The sequence below is a fragment of the Coregonus lavaretus genome, assembly GCF_964263955.1.
Source record: "Coregonus lavaretus genome assembly, chromosome: 38".
NCBI classification, from domain to species: domain Eukaryota; kingdom Metazoa; phylum Chordata; class Actinopteri; order Salmoniformes; family Salmonidae; genus Coregonus; species Coregonus lavaretus.
In genome coordinates, this window is record NC_140025.1 from 3,223,939 (window position 1) to 3,246,683 (window position 22,745).

The 22,745-nt window shown below is 43.7% G+C and overlaps 1 protein-coding gene across 1 annotated transcript in view; it reads left to right on the forward strand.

Moving 5' to 3' along the window:
- The window catches only part of LOC311112479 (gamma-aminobutyric acid receptor subunit gamma-3-like), a gene marked incomplete at both ends in the record, with an annotated part of 50,916 nt that overhangs the window by 10,796 nt on the left and 17,375 nt on the right, over positions 1–22,745 (forward strand). Inside the window, 3 exons of the mRNA XM_084155615.1 lie at positions 3,228–3,295; positions 13,744–13,964; positions 15,926–16,008. Coding sequence (XP_084011741.1) covers positions 3,228–3,295; positions 13,744–13,964; positions 15,926–16,008 — 372 coding nt within the window. The remainder of the gene's footprint in view (positions 1–3,227; positions 3,296–13,743; positions 13,965–15,925; positions 16,009–22,745) is intronic.

Sequence of the window (22,745 nt, forward strand, 5' to 3'; positions counted from 1 at the left end):
TCATATAATGAGCTCTATCCATATGCCCCCTCCCATTCTGCTGAACTTAATACTGTTAGTGTGGATCTCACAGGTCTCAACTCCAGTAAAGCAGGGTCTGGTGGATTAATAGGCTATTAGCCCATTCCCTGTGCTATTGTTAAAGGGACGCTCAGCAATTTAGCCAGGGCATTCACAAACATTGGAACCCAGCTACAGATTCATTTGCTGTTGTTTTCTTACGAAGCAGCCCCATATCCTCATGCCATTTGGTGTGTAATTGGCGAAATTAGATCGCAATGTCCCAAAACATGGTGTCCCCAGTCTATCTGTCTACTTTTCAAGAAAATGGCCTAACAAGTCTTGTTAGGGAGCCTAACAAGACATGGGGAAGCAGATGAAAATCTATTCAATGGTTATCCCGGTTAGAGGCAACAGGAAATTATGTTGTGATGATGTGGACATTGCAGGTTCACTCAGAATGTTAGTCAGAGGCTGCGTTTAGACAGGCAGCCCAAATTTGGTCTTTTGTTCAGTAGTTGGTCTTTTGATCTGAAAAAGATCTGATGTGAAAAGATCTGATGTAATTGTGACAAAACCAATTAGTGCAGCGTGTAGTGTTAACAGTGTCTGCATCCCACAAACATCAGGTCTTGGAGAGCCTAGATAGATTCTAATGGATTTCTATGCAAATTGACACAAAAATCACACCTGTCCTTACAGTGTTTACATTCTAAGTTCACCCACATATAATTTATTTTCCACTATGTGTGATTGATTGAATTGGGTCTCATTAACATTTTCAAATGTACTTTATTCATTGTACAGCAATACTGTCACCTATAAATGCTTTGTAGTTATCAACTACAGCTCTCGCCCCTAGTCTCTCTTTTGATAAGGACAAGTAGAGGATATTAGTTTCAGGGTGCAGCGTAGGCCAGGGACACAGCCACCTGCGATGTCTCACTTCCTGTTATAATATAGTCTGTCCCCAAACTCCCAGAACACACTAGGTCATGTCTGTCTACCACCTCACTTTTAATGACCTCCGTCTGTCTGGCAGAGAGAAGTAGAAGACAGTTAGACGGAGTGCAGCGAGGCTCGATCTAACCCTGACTGCGTCCCATATGGCACCCTGTTCCCTTTATAGTGCACTACATTTAACCAGAGCCCTATATAGGGAATAGGGTTCTATTTGGGATGCAGACACTGTTAACACTACTCCTAAGATGGATGACAGATATCACCCGGCGCCCATTGATCTCATCTGAAGATGTTTGTGTTTGGATTGTTGTTGTGAAAGATGAAATGAGCTTGTCACGATTCCAGCAGAGAGGAGATAGAAAGGAAGAAAGTGACTGGAGGGTGACGAGAGTGGCATTGTGCACATTTGCTAGAGACGCAAACCTTGGACAAGGTATAACTTCCATCACGCTGCTCACCGAGCCTCGAACCCAGGACCTCTGCTTTGCTAGCACACGTGACCACCCACCCGAAGCGTCTTACCAGTCGGCGCCACCGAACAGTTAACGATTCAGCGCTGCAAGTGGCGACACTTCAGGCTGAGGAGTATGTTTCACACATCCCCATGTGCTGCAAAGACACTGGAGAGCCTGTCATATAGCTTCTTACCCTCTCAAAATAGGAGTACTGATCTAGGATCAGGATCCCGCTGTCCATGTGATCGTATTCATTGTAATCTAACAGTCAAGCTGATCCTAGATCAGCACTCCTGCCCTGAGACACTTGATACATATGGCCCCAGGTCAGAAAAGATCAGATCAGACCAGACAACAGCAATGCAAAGGCAACTGAAGATGTTTTAATACAATGTAAGGGGAATTAAACTAGGGGAATTAAACTAGTGGAATTGAGCGGTCATGGTGAATGAGACCGGCGGGACTGACTAGGGCAAATGTATTTCTCATCACATTGACAGGCTAACTGGGTGTAAAAGCTGGTCCTCCATTAAAACCCTCATGGGGGCATTTTACTCTGCAGATGGGGAGTTGTAATCATGCTTGCTTAATCAGGAAGGGGAGGGAGGGAGGACGGAGTGTGTGTGTGTGTGTTGTCTGTGTGTGTGTGTTGTCTGTGTGTGTGTGTGTGTGTGTGTGTGTGTGTGTGTGTGTGTGTGTGTGTGTGTATGTGTGTGTGTGTGTGTGTGTGTGTGTGTGTGTGTGTGTGTGTGTGTGTGGGCCAGCCTTGCTGTGAATAAATCACTGATAACAGTAAGTGAACAAACTCAAGTCCTAGCAGCATAGGGGGAAACTCTACAGAGGATTCTTATGAGCAGTGCATTCACCTTCTCATGTGTCATGATTATATTGAATTTAACAATACAACTACTGTACATGACTACTACTTTGAATAATACCCCCCCGGGTGCACGTTTTGGTTTTTGCCCTAGCACTACACAGCTGATTCAAATAATCAAAGCTTGATGATGAGTTGGTTATTTGAATCAGCTGTGTAGTGCTAGGGCAAAAACCAAAACGTGCACCCAGGGGGGACCCCACGACTGAGTTTGGGAAACCCTGAATTAAAGTACTTTACCAATGACTTCAAAAAAGTTGCTGCAATAAATGTAAATTGCGTTATTTGATGATAGTGGTTAAAGTGGCACTTAATAATAGCCTATCTATCTTCATGCTGTGACAAGATGTACTCTGCTATTTTCTTGCGTCTGAATTCTACAAAACAGTCAAATATCTATTCCTCCATTACACCCTGTTGCAATTAAAGTACATCTTTGTGCGGATCTTTCTGTCATAGTCAGAGAGACAGTCTGATGTGAGTGTACTGCACCACCTCAACAGTTAATTGCCGAAGTTGCCAAAGCCTATGAAAGAGGCTAATGTGCAATGACAGAGGTGCACTTAGCCACACAAGCGTGAACTGCTCATTACAGCAACGCCTTGTAAGATTAGGTATAGAGAACAGGCTTTAAATTGTGAAATGTAGGGTTGGAATCGTGTATGGCATGTTATTCAATAGATTTGAGCCGTGCGGAACAACTTCTTCTAGTATAGGCATCACTTCAAGTGATAGTTCACTCCCAAAATCAAATATGTGTCAGGTGTTTTCATCCCTCAGAAATGGTTGAAAGTCGACCACAGTCAACAACAGATTTGTAGGCATGTCCATTTAAACACTTTTGACATGGTACCCTAGGCTTGGCAGTGCTACTACGCTTGGTTGGTGTTAAAAATAGTGTTTACAGTGATTTCTCTTTCTGTCTTTTACAGTTAAACCAACTCTTATCGACGTTGACATATATGTCAATAGCATCGGACCTGTATCATCAATAGACATGGTAAGTGAATATTCTCTCTCTCTCTCTCTCTCTCTCTCTCTCTCTCTCTCTCTCTCTCTCTCTCTCTCTCTCTCTCTCTCTCTCTCTCTCCTAATTATCATGAACATAATTTGATTACTTCGTTTTTCTGTGCTGCTTGAAAAAAGGTCAACTGTGGGCCAAGAGAGTTAAGGCAAGATACACATTCCATCATCCTTCATATCCCCTGTGAGCTGGGCTGCACAGACAGGAAAGCAGTTGTATCTGGTGGTGAAGTGGGATGTGTGGGTGATGGAATGAGAAATAGAGCCTGTGGTCACAGTGCTCAGACAACTGGTTATACTGTAATAACTGTATCAGTATGCTCTGTATGTAAATGACTCAAATGTAAATGACTCAAATGTGTAAATGACTCAAATGTCAATGACTCAAAGGTACATGACTAAACTTTAAGTGTTTTCTCAGTCGGGCCTTGCATTATAATACTTATAGTAGCATAAGGGTGAGGTGCCTTGCTCAAGGGCACATCGACAGATTGTTCACCTAGTCGGCTCCGGGATTCGAACCTGCGACCTTTCAGTTACTGGCCCAATGCTTTTAACCGCTAATATCCATAATGTGGAGTGTGTTCTATGTGGTGTGCTAGTATGAACTTTTAGAACTTTAGACTTCCTCCAGATTCCAATAGATTGCTACAGGATTATATGGGACTAGTGAGAGCATAATGAATATTGAATACATATGATGGTGTAATACAACTCTGGCTCCCATTGTGGTAAGAACAACCCTTAGTGTGTTATTCATGATATACATCAGGGTTCTTAAGCCTTATTGCTTACTTACTTAGTCAATCTTATATGTAATGTCCCTATCTTTAGTAATCAACTTCATAGGTAGTGTAGTGTGCTGTTATGTTTCATTGTTGTACCCTTCAGTCCGGGCAACAGCCATTTCTGTTTAGAATCAACAGCTACACCTACCAGTGAGTCACCAGACCATCACATTACTGAATGATGTTCACCCCACCTTGGATTTTTACCAGATTATTTCAGATACACAGTGATTGGTGAGTAACACAGATCTCCACCACGATGTGACTTTGGCTAGACTACGATAGCCTATAGGAGCATCCAACACCCTCCCATAGCCCCGCCCCTGTAACTGTTTGTCCTGGCAACATTACAAAGCCAGGAGGAAAAGAAAACAACAGATTTCTTCAGCTCGGCTTGGCTGCAAACCCCCGTCACACTTCAGTGCACACTGAGCATCACTCTGTGAACTGTGGAGTAATCTCCCATGTCTTGAATGTCCATTTAACGCATTTAGATCATCAGAACTCTGTTTCTGGAAGACGAAGCGGCAGGTCAAGTCGATGGGTTGTATGGAACAGGGCATCCATATTGATCATGTACTATAATTGTTACATGTTCATATACAGTAGGGTTAGTAGTCAATAGACTCACCCAGGCATGATGTTTTATGAACATAGCTAGTGATAGCTAATGATCTTATTTTTTTTATAAATGGGAACTTTGTGTAATACCCATCCATATTGATAATGTACAATAATATATATTGGGTTTATATAGTCAATGAAGGCTACTCACTCAGACATGATGTTCTATGTTCATGTACTCTACTATAATTGTTTCTGTTTAAGCCATATATATAAACCTAGTATGTAGTCACCCAGACATGATGTTCCATGGGCATTGTTAGTGATCTAAAGAGAAGGAGAGTATTTTTGCAATCGGGGAATGGTTAGGGTTTATTTACACCAACGGTACTGAGTGTTCGGATGAGTCAACGTCACTGAAGCGGATATTAATCTAGGACAGAATGTGACGGGAGCATGTCTGATTAAGCACCATTAACTCAGAGTGCGGTGGTCATCGTTGCTGGTGCTATGCATAAAAGATAGCAAGTCGAATTAGCCAACCAAAAGAGGACACTATGCCACAGTAATCTCGGCCAACAGTCCATCAGTTAAAGATAATGACTCTCTCCATGAGATCTCTCCATGCTACAGTGCTTCATGTGGTGCCATTGAAAAATGATGGATCTATGATGTTATTTGGTGCATTTTCGCAGAGTGAAAACAGATTGTGTTAATATGAGGAATCAAGATCAATCCGAGCTAATATCATCAACCCAGAAAGACAAAATCACTTCTACAGGACATTGTTCTTTTTATGTTCCACAGGATTAGCGTCAATAAACACAAAAATAAGTTATTCAGAACCTGTCTGGTTGTTTGGTCTCCTCAGAATGAAAATAGATAGAGTCTGCCAAAACGTCTAGCCTAGATAACAATGGGTTACATAATGCTAGCTAGTGAGGAGCCGCCCCACAGACAGGACGAGAGATGTTTGATGACGCCATGTTTAAAAGGGAGTACGTCTAAGATGTGACACCAGGTCTCAGGGGAACAACAGTGGATCAGTGGGTAGTGTTTACTTTACCAACAGAGAACTCATCCTATTAAGCACTCTGTCTAACCTCCAGTCTCAATATCCATACTATACCACTTACATTGACATTTTAGTCATTTAGCAGACGCTCTTATCCAGAGTGACTTACAGTAGCATAAGGGTGAAGTGCCTTGCTCAAGAGCACATTGTTCACCTAGTCGGCTCCGGGATTCGAACCTGCGACCTTTCAGTTACTGGCCCAACGCTTTTAACCGCTAATATCCATAATGTGGTGTGTATTCTATGTGGTGTGCTAGTATGAACTTTAGAACTTTAGACTTTGTCTACCCTCCTCCAGATTCCAATAGATCGCTACAGGATTATATGGGACTACAGGATTATATGAAGGCTACAGGCCCAGATCGTATCTCTCCTTCCTAATAATTGGAAGGAGAGAGAGCAATGAGCATAGGAAATATTTTGTGTGTTGGATTCCATTAGCTTTGGTATCTAATATCCATACACATACCGTTTTTGACAGCTGTCAGCTAGGATTTACAGTTACAATTAGTGTAAAATTTTTATTAATAGTTAGCTAACACTGGAACGCAATGGCTCCCTTGGACTAATCCAATACCATTACTATAGTACAGTATATATCAGAAGAAGAAAAAACGTGAGACATTTCTAAATGTTTTCATTGTCTTGTTTTCAACAATTGTTTTCACAGATTCTCCAGGTATCCACACATTCTGAGTTTCTGGATTGTAGATTTCAGCCACAATGACACTGGTTTAATGACACTGGTTACTTGATGTACTCACTGAATTATTGACTCATTTTGTTTGAAGGGACATCTTCACAATTTTCTGCGAAAGGAATTGCTATTTTTAGGTTATATCAGGGAGGCTCACTCTGTGTCCAAGGCAACGGGGCTACCCGTAGCAGAATCCACGGCCAGGCATACACAACATGCAAAAGTTCAAAGCTCTCTACAAGCAAGCTGCCCATTGTTGGCCAACATTTTACACAAGACTGACCTTTTGGTCTCTCACTGTAGGCCTTTCTAAAAAAAATTAGGTTTGGCTTGACAATGACAGCAATGTTGTTGGCAAGATCACAAACAGATCCGGGACAAGGCTAAATAAACAATGTAGAACAGAACAATGTGTTGAAGCAAGTGTAATGAATCATACACAAGGCTGTGAGTACTTCTAATGGGTTGATATTGTGGATTTCCAGATCGTAGCATTGTACTGTAATGCTGTAATTCCTTGGAGCATCGTTTTTTCTCACTTGACCTTTCATAATGTGGCATTTGACATGCTCATTTTAGTGCCTGCTGTTGGACTTTAAATTCATGAGGGGTGCTAAATGTTTACCTGGAAGTTGCGCTGTGGGAGTAATTCTTAGCCTTGTAACGACCGACAGAGAAGCCAAGATACATTCATAAGTTACCTATTTTTTACATGTTTAATTTGAACTCACATTCATCGCGGTAAGACTTTTGCTTTGCCCTTTTCTCGTCTTGTAGAGTCAGCAATTAAAAGCGTGGGTATGAGCTTTCATTTAGACATTGACATTTTAGTCATTTAGCAGACGCTCTTATCCAGAGCGACTTACAGTTAGTGAGTGCATACATTTTTCATACTTTCGTAACGATTTCCATAATAGTTAATGACACAGAACGAGTAAAGAGGATGTGGTTTTTCCATCCCTACATTGATAAGCTGTTTGAGCACAGCGTGTATTTTATAACCAAATATTATCGCCAGAGTGCTGGTTTTAACAGTAGTAATCATATCCTATTCATATCCCGCTGCTTATGGCCCTCATCTGAGGTAGATAATAAGGTTTTTTCTAAAGTCTTTACATTTAGTGTAGAGATGGAATGGACTCCAGGGTAGACTGAATTTGGAAAACGTAGTCCCCTATGGGCATGTTAAGACCTTAATTAGAGACCATGGCTACTCATGATGAGTGCTGAGTGACTCATGATGAGTGCACATGCCTGGATTGATTAGCTCTTCCCTAATGTGTGCATTTTGTATTGTTCTGGGTTCACTTGTAAAAGGGTCCTTGCTATCCGGGATCCTTGGGACATCCAACTCTGACATCACCACTTTGAAGTTTACATTTTAAATGGTTAAGGTAAGGGTTAGGGTAATGCTAGGGGTTAAGGTGGCGTAGCAGTGCGGTCATGGTTTTATTATGTGTCCTAGTGTAAATATCCAGTTTCTTGTTTTTTCTGTCTATTTTGTATATATTTCTCAATTTTACTTTTCATTCTTTAACTAAATATACTTTCCTGCAACCCGCCTCACCCAACGTGGAAAGGATTCTATTATTTCTTTATAACTTTCATCAAGAACCTTAAGCTGAAACTAGTGTAGCTGCAACTGAATGGCTACTTGCTATTAGTCACCGTTAGCGTCTTCACCATTGTCCGTGGCCTACACTATCCACCAGCCAGCTCTAGCTCTAGCCTGGACAATTCGTCGGCCAGTCTGCACAGCGTGCTATCGACCCAGAGCATATCGGACTTTCTGCCGGAATCACTGGACCCTAGCGCCGGATCATCGCAACCAGCTAGCTGCAACCTGTTGTTGGCTAATTACCATTGCCCCATAGCAAGCACCAGTTAGCCTTGAGCTAGCCTCAGGCCCATCTCCCGGCTATCTACCTCTCTGTCAACCGGACAGGACCTCCTAGTGTTGACACTGAGCCCCGCCGATCCAACACGACTGGTTTGCCGACGAAATCGTCTGATGTGGTTTCAACAGGCTTCCCGTTGCGACGACCACGAAGATCCATCTGCTAGCCCCGGCCCGCTAGCACACGCAAACTACAACTGTGCTCCCTGCTAGCTGTGCTGAAGCACCAATTTGAACTGCTCTCGGGCTCACATATTGCTGTTCACTGGACCTTATGATCACTCAGCTGCACAGCTGATGCCTGCTGGACTGTTCCTTTACACGGTACCCTGTCCTGTTTATTCTGTTTAGCCTCAGCCCAAACTTTATCGCTATTACCAGTTGTTGTCTTAGCTCTCTCTAATAACACCTGTGATTGCTTTATGCCTCTCTCCCATGTCAATATGCCTTGCCTATTGCTGTTTGGGTTAGTTCTTATTATACAATTTCACTGTAGAACCCCAAGTCCCTCTCAAACTGCCTCAAATAGTTCCTTTGTTCCACCCCCCATACACGCCGAGACCGGCTCAATCGGTGCCTCCAGTGATGCTATCTCTTTCATTGTTACCCAACGCTTAGGTTTACCTCAACTGTACTTATATCCTTCCATATCCTTTTCTGTACATAATGCCCTGAATCTTTTCTACAACGCCCGGAGATCTGCCCCCTTTATTCTATGTACCCAACGCACTAGAATACCAGTTCTTAAAGCCTTTAGTCATATCCTTATTCTAGTACTCCTCTGTTCCTCTGGTGATGTAGAGGCTAACCCAGGCCCTGCAGCCCCCAGTATCACTCCTACTCCCCAGGAGCTATCATTTGTTGACTTCTGTAACCGTAAAAGCCTTGGTTTTCTGCACGTAAATATCAGAAGCCTCCTCCCTAAGTTTGAGTTATTCACTGCGTTAGCACACTCCACCAACCCTGATGTTCTAGCAGTGTCTGAATCCTGGCTTAGGAAGGCCACCAAAAATTCTGAAATTTCCATCCCCAACTATAACATTTTCCGTCTAGATAGAACTGCCAAAGGGGGTGGAGTTGCAATCTACTGTAGAGATGGCCTGCAGAGCTCTATCATACTATCCAGGTCTGTGCCCAAACAGTTTGAGCTTCTACTTCTAAAAATCCACCTTTCCAGAAATAAATCTCTCACTGTTGCCGCTTGCTACAGACCCCCCTCAGCCCCCAGCTGTGCCCTGGACACCATATGTGAATTGATTGCCCCCCATCTATCCTCAGAGTTCGTACTGCTTGGAGACCTAAATTGGGATATGCTTAACACCCCGGCCATCCTACAATCTAAACTAGATGCCCTCAATCTCACACAAATTATCAACGAACCTACCAGGTACAACCCAAAATCCGTAAACATGGGTAACCTCATAGATATCATCCTGACTAACTTACCCTCTAAATACACCTCCGCTGTCTTCAACCAGAATCTCAGCGATCACTGCCTTATTGCCTGCGTCCATAACAGATCCGCGGTCAAACGACCACCCCTCATCACTGTCAAACGCTCCCAAAAACACTTCAGCGAGCAGGCCTTCCTAATTGACCTGGCCCAGGTATCCTGGATGGATATAGATCTCATTCCGTCAGTAGAGGATGCCTGGTTGTTCTTTAAAAGTAATTTCCTCTCAATCTTAAATAAACATGCCCCATTCAAAAAATACAGAACTAAGAACAGATATAGCCCCTGGTTCTGCTCAGACTTGACTGCCCTTGACCAGCACAAAAACATCCTGTGGCGTACTGCATTAGCATCAAATAGCCCCCGCGATATGCAACTTTTCAGGGAAGTTAGGAACCAATATACACAAGCAGTTAGGAAAGCAAAGGCTAACTTTTTCAAACAGAAATTTGCATCCTGTAGCACTAACTCCAAAAAGTTTTGGGACACTGTAAAGTCCATGGAGAATAAGAGCACTTCCTCCCAGCTGCCCACTGCACTGAGGCTAGGAAACACTATCACCACCGATAAATCTACAATAATCGAGAATTTCAACAAGCATTTTGCTACGGCTGGCCATGCTTTCCACCTGGCTACCACTACCCCGGCCACCAGCTCTGCACCCTCCGCTGCAACTTGCCCATGCCTCCCCCACTTCTCCTTCACACAAATCCAGACAGCTGATGTTCTGAAAGAGCTGCAAAATATGGACCCCTACAAATCATCTGGGCTAGACAATCTGGACCCTTTCTTTCTAAAACTAGCCGCCGAAATTGTCGCAACCCCTATTACTAGCCTGTTCAACCTCTCTTTCGTAACGTCTGAGATCCCCAGAGATTGGAAAGCTGCCGCGGTCATCCCCCTCTTCAAAGGGGGTGACACTCTAGATCCAAACTGTTACAGACCCATATCCATCCTGCCCTGCCTTTCGAAAGTTTTTGAAAGTCAAGTTAACAAACAGATCACCGACCATTTCGAATCCCACCGTACCTTCTCCGCTATGCTATCCGGTTTCCGAGCTGGTCATGGGTGCACTTCAGCCACGCTCAAGGTCCTAAACAATATTATAACCGCGATCGATAATAGACAGTACTGTGCAGCCGTCTTCATCGACCTGGCCAAGGCTTTCGACTCTGTCAACCACCGCATTCTTATTGGCAGACTAAATAGCCTTGGTTTCTCAAATGACTGCCTCGCCTGGTTCACCAACTACTTCTCAGATAGAGTTCAATGTGTCAAATCGGAGGGCCTGTTGTCTGGACCTATGGCAGTCTCTATGGGGGTGCCACAGGGTTCAATTCTTGGGCCGACTCTTTTCTCCATGTATATCAATGATGTCGCTCTTGCTGCTGGTGACTCTCAGATCCACCTCTACGCAGACGACACCATTTTGTATACATCTGGCCCTTCATTGGACACTGTGTTAACAAACCTCCAAACGAGCTTCAATGCCATACAACACTCCTTCAGTAGCCTCCAACTGCTCTTAAACACTAATAAAACTAAATGCATACTCTTCAACCGAACGCTGCTTGCACCCGACTAGAATCACTACTCTCGACGGGTCTGACCTAGAGTATGTGGACAACTACAAATACCTAGGTGTCTAGTTAGACTGTAAACTCTCCTTCCAGACTCACATTAAGAATCTCCAATCCAAAGTTAAATCTAGAATCGGTTTCCTATTTCGCAACAAAGCCTCCTTCACTCATGCTGCCAAACATGCCCTCGTAAAACTGACTATCCTACCGATCCTTGACTTCGGCGATGTCATTTACAAAATAGCCTCCAACAATCTACTCAGCAAATTGGATGTAGTCTATCACAGTGCCATCCGTTTTGTCTCCAAAGCCCCATATTCTACCCACCACTGTGACCTGTACGCTCTTGTTGGCTGGTCCTCACTACATATTCGTTGCCAAACCCACTGGCTCCAGGCCATCTATAAATCACTGCTAGGCAAATCCCCGCCTTATCTTAGCTCATTGGTCACCATAGCAACACCCACCCGTAGTATGCGCTCCAGCAGGTATATCTCACTGGTCATCCCCAAAGCCAACACCTCCTTTGGCCGCCATTCCTTCCAGTTCTCTGCTGCCAATGACTGGAACAAATTGCAAAAATCTCTGAAGCTGGAGACACTTATCTCCGTCACTAACTTTAAGCATCAGTTGTCAGAGCACCTTACCGATCACTGCACCTGTACACAGCCCATCTGAAATTAGCCCGCCCAACTACCTCATCCCTATATTGTTATTTATTTTGCTCATTTGTACCCCAGTATCTTTATTTTGCACATCATCTCTTGCACATCTATCATTCCAGTGTTCATACTAATTGTAATTGTTTTGCACTATAGCCTATTTATTGCCTTACCTCCATAACTTGCTACATTTGCACACATTGTATATATTTTTTTCTGTTGTATTTTTGACTTTATGTTTTGTTTTACCCCATATGTAACTCTGTGTTGTTGTTTTTATCGCACTGCTTTGCTTTATCTTGGCCAGGTCGCAGTTGTAAATGAGAACTTGTTCTCAACTGGCTTACCTGGTTAAATAAAGGTGAAATAAATAAAAAATAAAAAAAGGTTAGGGTTTAAGGTAGGGACATCCGAAGGATTCCAGATAGCACTAACCCTTGTAAAAGAGACATGGATCTCAGTGTGACTTCGCTGTGTACGTAAAGGTTACATAAATAAAAGATACCCTGAATTACTGTCTGATGACGTAGCAGTCTACTGTACACACCCTCATGATGTAAGGAAGCCAGGTCTAACAAATAGTTTAGGAATCAAGTCATTTTCTTGTTTTACCGTTTTGTCAAGACTATGAAATGTCATTGCAGTCTTAAGGTTGTAATTAATTTACTGAAGTGAAACTAATTATGAGGAAAATATCTATTAATATTTATATAAACACACCTTCATCATACATTTAAAGGGTATTACAGGACCACACAGAGACTGTTAGAGGGGGAGAGAGCGGAATAAATGCATACTGGGTATTTAGGGTTTTTAGATTGCCTTAGAGATTATCACTGATTTCGTATCACATTCATCTTGATAATTTAGCTAGTGAAAAACCCATGGGTGAAATAACATAGTCAAATTTTATATCAGCATTATTAATTCAAATGTAGTCATCAGTAGGTAAATTATGTATCTTATCTGTGATACTAGTTTGTCTGATCAAGCCGTTTCACTTTATTTCTCATACATTAATGTATGCCGTTTAGCAGATGCTGTTTTCCAAAGCAACTTGCAGTCATGCATGCATTTTTCTTAGGGTTACCCCAGCGGGAATCAAACCCATAAACCTGCGCTATGCGCTATGCTCTACCAACTGAGCCAAACAGGTCCTTATATATTACAGTGCCTATTGCATGGAAGCCTTGAGTAATAGACTCTATAGACTGACGTATTGTGTGATTGACTGTCCTTTTACTCCTTAAGGTCACGGTAACAGCTACAGTCGGTGCTGCGCCCATCACACTCTAATTAGTGCTGTATTAAAGTCAGGTCCCCTGTGCCTGTAAAAGTTTCCAAAAGGTCACCCGTCAGAATCATGATGCGGTCTCTAGGGGACGTCAACATAAAAAATACTTTTTTTTCGCACTTTTAAATGTTAAGGCAATTTATAATTGATGCTTCTCTTATCATAGAATCATTTATGGTATGCTTTGTCTAAGAGGATAAAGGTCTTGTCTCGTCCTGTCTCTATGTTCGGGTAGACCATCAACACCGCAGATGTGCAGCTTCTCTCTTAAGGAAAACATTTTAATAATAAGTTAAATATATAGCATGACTGTGATACAGAGTTGGGACCAAAATGTATCATAAAAAATGTAATAATACATTAAATATGTATAATATATGTAAATTAAAGGTACGTTTTTTCTGTTACGTTACAGGAATACCAAATTGACATCATTTTTGCACAGACGTGGATTGACAGCCGTCTGCAATACAACAGCACCATGAAGATCCTGACGCTCAACAGCAACATGGTGGGAATGATCTGGGTCCCTGACACCATCTTCAGAAACTCCAAGAACGCAGACTCTCATTGGATTACGATGCCCAATCAGCTTCTGCGTATTTGGAACGATGGGAAGATATTATACACGCTGAGGTAAAATAAATGGCTTTTCTTTATCTGATATCACAGACATTGTTGTTTTGAACAGCCGATTATCGTTCCGTCTTAGTTCAGAGATTACAGCGTAGCAAACATTGGGTTTTCCTTTTCAAGGAAAGAAAAATAGTCAATATAAATGAAAATAGTGTCATTACTACCTGTCTTTGCACTGAAGATTACATCTAGAATATTCCAACTTCCTCAGAATTCAGGTAGAGTTCAACACAGTGTAAGAAAGTGGCACAAACACAACTGACGTCTCTGCCACATACTGATGCTACACCAATACACAAAAATAAACATCTGTCTACTCTACGATAAGACAAATGTTGTTTTGTCTCTTTTTTCACTGCTCTGCTATGTGGGTTAGCACACTTGGTACATTCACTTTACACTGTAGTATACTGTCTTAGGGAGATCATGCTTTTTAGGGTATAAATGTCATCCTTTCAGTCCTTTTTTGTAACGTTTTCAACCGTGGACTCACCTCCGCTGAGAAAAGAGAGACATCACCCTGCTGTTTGCATCACTGAGTGAGGCATTCCCTTGGCAACAGGCAAAGCACAGGAGAAAGGATAAGAATGTGTGGGCAAGTTAATTATTGCCAGCACTGACCTGGCTGGCTCCACAAGGCGGAATCATACAAGATCCGCCATTATCAGCCATTCTCAGTGAGTTTATCGGTTAGTATTATCTTTGAGCATTATCGTTTAGCATTATGCAGTATATGAGTATTATCACTGAACATTATTATTGAGCATTATCACTGAGCATTATTAGTTAGCATCATATACTGCCCATAATGTCTATACACACCATCATATACATATATAGATATTTATATTCCGGACTCTGACATTGCTCATTCTAATATTTCTATATTTCTTAATTCCTTTCTTTAGAGTTTTTTGATTTGTGTGTATTGTTTTGTATTGTCAGGTATTACTTCACTGTTGGAGCTAGGAACATAAGCATTTCGCTACACCCGTGATAACATCTGCTAAATATGTGTACACAACCAATAAAATGTGGTTCAATTTATTGGTGATGACTATTGTTGAGCATTATAATTGAGCATTATCAGTGAACAATATCAGTTTGCATTATTAATGAGCATTTTCAGTAAGCATTATTCATCAGCATTATCATTGAGCAGATCTAGAAATATTCTTGAGTGGCATCCTGGTCTGATTAAAACAATGGAGTCAATCTAAGCTCCCATCTAAGCTCCCATTAATTCCTCTTCACTGTGAACTTCAGTCAAGCCAACGTAAACAAGAGTGACATTTTATCAGGGAGCGAGAGGAGGAGGAGGAGGAGGAGGAGGAGGAGGAGGAGGAGGAGGAGGAGGAGAAGGAGGGAAGGAAAAGAGGAGACGAATAGGGTGGAATTCGGTCTGATGACCTACATAACTCCGGGACAAGAGCATTTCTTCATCCGTTCATTTTTCTTAACTAGTCTGTCGGAGTTTGTTACTCAAGGAAAATACCAATTTGCAGGGCTCACCAGACTCGGAGGTGACCAGCCGGCCGGCCGACCGAGAGACCCGCAATCTCTAGCCCCCTGGCACTGGCAGTCATGTCAGGGTAATAGGTGGCCCATTTGGTCTCTCACAGGCATGCAACAAGGTTCCAGTTTGTTAACACTGCAATCGCTCAGTCTTTTCACACACACACAAAAAAGGAAACAGCATAGCAGCGAAATGCAGCATTATTGCTCTCTGTCTCATTCTCAGCATGTGCAGTATGTGAGAACAACATCAAGAGCCAGCCTTCCCTTATTTCACACCCTATGCTGTCTTCATCAATAAATGACACATTCACATCACCAGTGGTGTATGTGGTTAGCGCGGTGGTGGTTGTTGTTGTAGCACTGCTCTCTCAGAGCAGAGCTGAACTCTATGTGAGTAACGACGGCAATGCTCACTCACGGCCTCTCTCTGACTCGTGCTGTAGGTTGACCATCAATGCAGAGTGCCAGCTGCAGCTCCACAACTTCCCTATGGATGAGCACTCCTGTCCCCTGGTCTTCTCTAGCTGTGAGTATTGTACAGACAGGCAATAATGTCACCCATTCATATGTCCTATATTTTGTATAAACATATAAAAAATATCTGGGGAAATCATATATTCCATATGCATTTATGAAAAATACATGAGAAGAAGTAATATATTTCATAGATGTACTAATTTGTACTAATTTAAGAAAATCATCAAGGATAACACAAAGCTTATTTCCATTGTGATCCTTTTGGAGGAGGAATGGGGGGGGGGGGGGGGGGGGTCAGCAAGGTAAGGCAGCAATGGCAGTGCCAACAAACAATGACAGACACAATTGTTGTTTGTTTCATAAAATGAGCAAATTAGATCAGTTCCATTTCCTAATAAACAACTCTGGACAGGTACAGTGCCTTCGGAAAGTATTCAGACCCCTTAACTTTTTAACCCCTTAACTTTTTCCACATTTTGTTAGGTTACAGCCTTATTCTAAAATTGATTAAATAGTTTTTTTCCCCTCATCAATCTACACACAATTACCCCATAATGACAAAGCAAAATCAGGGTTTTAGAATTTTAGCTAATTTATTAAAAATGAATAACAGAAATATCACATTTACATAAGTATTCAGACCCTTTACTCAGTACTTTGTTAAAGCACCTTTGGCAGCAATTACAGCATCGAGTCTTCTTGGGTATGACGCTACAAGCTTGGCACACCTGTATTTGGGGAGTTTCTCCCATTCTTCTCTGCATATCCTCTCAAGCTCTGTCAGGTTGGATGGGGAGCGTCACTGCACAGCTATTTTCAGAGATGTTAGCTCGGTTCCAAGTTTGGGCCCTGGCTGGGCCACTCAAGGACATTCAGAGACTTGTCCCAAAGCCACTCCTGCATAGTCTTGGCTGTGTGCTTAGGGTCGTTGTCCTGTTGGAAGGTGAACCTTTGCCCCAGTCTGAGGTCCTGAGCACTCTGGAGCAGGTTTTCATCAAGGATCTCGCTGTACTTTGCTCTGTTCATCTTTGCCTCGATCCTGACTAGTCTCCCAGGCCCTGCCGCTGATAAACACCCCCACAGCATGATGCTGCCACCACCATGCTTCACCATAGGGATGGTGCCAGGTTTCCTCCAGACGTGACGCTTGCCATTCAGGCCAAAGAGTTAAATCTTGGTTTCATCAGACCAGACAATCTTGTTTCTAATGGTCTGATGGTCTGAGAGTCTTTAGGTGCCTTTTGGCAAACTCCAAGCGGGCTGTCATGTGCCTGTCACTGAGGAGTGGCTTCCGTCTGGCCACTCTAACATGAAGGCCTGATTGGTGGAGTGCTGCAGAGACGGTTGTCCTTCTGGAAGGTTCTCCCATCTCCACATAGGAACTCTAGAGCTCTGGGATAGCATTTGGGAACTCTAGAGCTCTGTCAGAGTGACTAATGGGTTCTTGGTCACCTCCCTGACCAAGGCCCTTCTCCCCCGATTGCTCAATTTGGCCAGGCGGCCAGCTCTAGGAAGAGTCTTGGTGGTTCCAAACGTTTTCCATTTAACAATGATGGAGGCCACTGTGTTCTTGGGGACCTTCAATGCTGCAGACATTTTTTGGTACCCTTCCCCAGATCTGTGCCTCAACACAATCCTGTCTCGGAGCTCTACGGACAATTCCTTCGACCTCATAGCTTGGGTTTTGCTCTGACATGCACTGTCAACTGTGGGACCTTATATAGACAGGTGTGTGCCTTTCCAAATCATGTCCAATCAATTGAGTTTACCACAGGTGGACTCCAATTAAGTTGTAGAAACATCTCAAGGATGATCAATGGAAACAGGATCCACTTGAGCTCAATTTCAAGTCTCATAGCAAAGGGTCTGAATACTTATGTAAATAAGGTATTTCCGTTTTGTTTATTTTATAAATTTGCTAAAATTTGTTTTTGCTTTGTCATTATGGGTTATTGTGTGTAGATTGCTGAGGATTTTTATTTATTTAATCCATTTTAGAATAAGGCTTGTAACGTAACAAAATGTGGAAAAAGTCAAGGGGTCTGAATACTTTCCGAAGGCACTGTACATCTCCCTTGACTCACATACCCCTAATATATACAACAGTCAATGTCTTTTATATATACACAAGACAATCACAGTATGATACACAATAGACACCAAAAGCCAGACCAAATGCTATCCCAGGCATTTTCTTCTGACCCACGTATTGTAGTCTTACAACTCACTTTTGTATAAATTATAGAGGTACCTGCAATGAACGCCATCGGTCACTACAGGTCCAATGTACTAGATCCAAATTATACCGTTTGTATTCTATCACAGTATGAGGTCGATGCATATACAACTGTTTTGAGTAGGAGGCTTGATGGGCAGATACTCTGAATGGTATATACAGTGAGGGAACGTTTGCCCACTGACAAAGACATGATCAGTCTATAATTTTAATGGTAGGTTTATTTGAACAGTGAGAGACAGAATAACAACAAAAAAATGCAGAAAAACGCATGTCAACATTTGTATAAATTGATTTGCATTTTAATGAGGGAAATAAGTATTTGACCCCTCTGCAAAACATGACTTAGTACATGGTGGCAAAACCCTTGTTGGCAATCACAGAGGTCAGACGTTTCTTGTAGTTGGCCACCAGGTTTGCACACATCTCAGGAGGGATTTTGTCTTCTCCAAGTCATTAAGGTTTCGATGCTGACGTTTGGCAACTCGAACCTTCAGCTCCCTCCACAGATTTTCTATGGGATTAAGGTCTGGAGACTGGTTAGGCCACTCCAGGACATTAATGTGCTGCTTTTTGAGCCACTCCTTTTTTGCCTTGGCCGTGTGTTTTACATTTACATTACATTTTAGTCATTTAGCAGACGCTCTTAACCAGAGCGACTTACAGGAGCAATTAGGGTTAAGTGCCTTGCTCAAGGGCACATTAACGTCATTTAGCAGACGCTCTTAGCCAGAGCGACTCACAAATTGGTGCGTTCACCCTATAGCCAGTGGGATAACCACTTTACAATTTGGGGGGGGGGGGGGGGGGGGGTTAGAAGGAATACTTTATCCTATCCCAGGTATTCCTTAAAGAGGTGGGGTTTCAAATGTCTCCGGAAGGTGGTGAGTGACTCCGCTGTCCTGGCGTCGTGAGGAAGCTTGTTCCACCATTGGGGTGCCAGAGCAGCGAACAGTTTTGACTGGGCTGAGCGGGAGCTGTGCTTCCGCAGAGGAAGGGGAGCCAGCAGGCCAGAGGTGGATGAACGCAATGTCCTCGTTTGGGTGTAGGGACTGATCAGAGCCTGAAGGTACAGAGGTGCCGTTCCCCTCACTGCTCCATAGGCAAGCACCATGGTCTTGTAGCGGATGCGAGCTTCAACTGGAAGCCAGTGGAGTGTGCGGAGGAGGGGGGTGACGTGAGAGAACTTGGGAAGGTTGAACACCAGACGGGCTGCGGCATTCTGGATGAGTTGTAGGGGTTTAATGGCACAGGCAGGGAGCCCAGCCAACAGCGAGTTGCAGTAGTCCAGACGGGAGATGACAAGTGCCTGGACCAGGACCTGCGCCGCTTCCTGTGTAAGGCAGGGTCGCACTCTCCGAATGTTGTAGAGCATGAACCTGCAGGAGCGGGTCACCGCCTTGATGTTGGCGGAGAACGACAGGGTGTTGTCCAGGGTCACGCCTAGGCTCTTCGCACTCTGGGAGGAGGACACAGCGGAGTTGTCAACCGTGATGGCGAGATCATGGAACGGGCAGTCCTTCCCCGGGAGGAAGAGCAGCTCCGTCTTGCCAGGGTTCAGCTTGAGGTGGTGATCCGTCATCCATACTGATATGTCTGCCAGACATGCAGAGATGCGATTCGCCACCTGGTTATCAGAAGGGGGAAAGGAGAAGATTAGTTGTGTATCGTCAGCGTAGCAATGATAGGAGAGACCATGTGAGGATATGACAGAGCCAAGTGACTTGGTGTATAGGGAGAAAAGGAGAGGGCCCAGAACCGATCCCTGGGGGACACCAGTGGTGAGAGCACGTGGTGCGGAGACAGCTTCCCGCCACGCCACTTGGTAGGAGCGACCGGTCAGGTAGGACGCAATCCAGGAGTGAGCCGCGCCGGAGATGCCCATCTCGGAGAGGGTGGAGAGGAGGATCTGATGGTTCACAGTATCAAAGGCAGCAGACAGGTCTAGAAGGACAAGAGCAGAGGAGAGAGAGTTAGCTTTAGCAGTGCGGAGAGTCTCCGTGACACAGAGAAGAGCAGTCTCAGTTGAATGACCAGTCCTGAAACCTGATTGGTTTGGATCAAGAAGGTCATTCTGAGAGAGATAGCAAGAGAGTTGGCTAAAGACGGCACGCTCAATAGTTTTGGAAAGAAAAGAAAGAAGGGATACTGGTCTGTAGTTGTTGACATCAGTGGGGTCGAGTGTTGGTTTTTTGAGGAGGGGAGCAACTCTCGCTCTCTTGAAGACGGAAGGGACATGGCCAGCGGTCAAGGATGAGTTGATCAGCGAGGTGAGGTAGGGGAGAAGGTCACCGGAGATGGTCTGGAGAAGGGAGGAGGGGATGGGGTCAAGCGGGCAGGTTGTTGGGCGGCCTGCAGTCACAAGTCGCAGGATTTTATCTGGAGAGAGAGGGGAGAAAGAAGTCAAAGCATAGGGTAGGGCAGTGTGAGCAGGACCAGCAGTGTTATTAGACTTAACAAACGAGGATCGGATGTCGTCAACCTTCTTTTCAAAGTGGTTGACGAAGTCATCCACAGAGAGAGAGGATGGGGGGGGGGGGGGGAGGAGGATTCAGGAGGGAGGAAAATGTGGCAAAGAGCTTCCTAGGGTTAGAGGCAGATGCTTGGAATTTAGAGTGGTAGAAGGTGGCCTTAGCAGCAGAAACAGATGAAGAAAATGTAGAGAGGAGGGAGTGAAAAGATGCCAGGTCGGTAGGGAGTTTAGTTTTCTTCCATTTCCTCTCCGCTGCCCATTGTCATGCTTGAATACCCATCCACGACCCATTTTCAATGCCCTGGCTGAGGGAAAGAGGTTCTCACCCAAGATTTGACGGTACATGGCCCCGTCCATCGTCCCTTTGATGCGGTGAAGTTGTCCTGTCCCCTTAGCAGAAAAACACCCCCAAAGCATAATGTTTCCACCTCCATGTTTGACGGTGGGGATGGTGTTCTTGGGGTCATGGGCAGCATTCCTCCTCCTCCAAACACGGCGAGTTGAGTTGATGCCAAAGAGCTCCATTTTGGTCTCATCTGACCACAGCACTTTCACCCAGTTCTCCCCTGAATTATTCAGATGTTCATTGGCAAACTTCAGACGGGCCTGTAAATGTGCTTTCTTGAGCAGGGGGACCTTGCGGGCGCTGCAGGATTTCAGTCCTTCACGGCGTAGTGTGTTACCAATTGTTTTCTTGGTGACTATGGTCTCAGCTGCCTTGAGATCATTGACAAGATCATCCCGTGTAGTTCTGGGATGATTCCTCACCGTTCTCATGATCATTGCAACTCCACGAGGTGAGATCTTGCATGGAGCCCCAGGCCGAGGGAGATTGACAGTTCTTTTGTGTTTCTTCCATTTGCGAATAATCACACCAACTGTTGTCACCTTCTCACCAAGCTGCTTGGCGATGGTCTTGTAGCCCATTCCAGCCTTGTGTAGGTCTACAATCTTGTCCCTGACATCCTTGGAGAGCTCTTTGGTCTTGGCCATGGTGGCGAGTTTGGAATCTGATTGATTGATTGCTTCTGTGGACAGGTGTCTTTTATACAGGTAACAAGCTGAGATTAGGAGCACTCCCTTTAAGAGTGTGCTCCTAATCTCAGCTCGCTACCTGTATAAAAGACACCTGGGAGCCAGAAATCTTTCTGATTGAGAGGGGGTCAAATACTTATTTCCCTCATTAAAATGAAAATCAATTTATAACATTTTTGACATGCGTTTTTCTGGATTTTTTTGTTGTTATTCTGTCTCTCACTGTTCAAATAAACCTACCATTAAAATTATAGACTGATCATTTCTTTGTCAGTGGGCAAACGTACAAAATCAGCAGGGGATCAAATACTTTTTTCCCTCACTGTAGGTTTGTAGCATGAAAGAGAATAATTGTCTACAGCTTTTCATGATAATGTGTGAGTCACCAATGGGAAAGCTAGATGCAAAGCTACTCTGTACCTCTCTACCTTTCTTTAAAGCCACATTCAAAAGGACCAGGCTTTCTGGGCAGTGCATTAACTACACAACAACAGTATATCACCTGCAATAAAATGGGACAAAATTCAGCTCAGGCAGAATGGGAAGTGAATATAGAGCATTATTAATAAGTGGAGTAGTACATTGAAATTATACCCTTAGTAAGGATGGGTGGGAACAGGATGTGAAAGCCATGCGCGCTGAAGCTAATGGATTTCCAGCTGTTTCCCAGATAAAGACCTTGATCTTACTTCTATTCAGTCTACAATAAATCCCCCCCCCCCACAGTGTACGTATTCCGCCTCCATTTCCCCCACCCTTCCAAGGCACCACCATTGCTTCTCCATCCACAGCCTATGTACATCCCTACAGTAAGTAATCCTCAATTGTCACCTTCAGATAGAAAATAGTCCTATCATATTATCATGTCTTTGAATGTCGTTGTTTTTGTAAATAAACGTCTTGGTCTGATTGCCCAGACACAGAGTAAACGTAGTCCTCGTTTAAAAAGCATGCTTAATAGAGAATAGGCTTACTCTCTGTCCTTGAAACAGGGGTTTGAAGAGTTAACTTAAGTAAAACGGGAAAACTCTATCCATTCCTC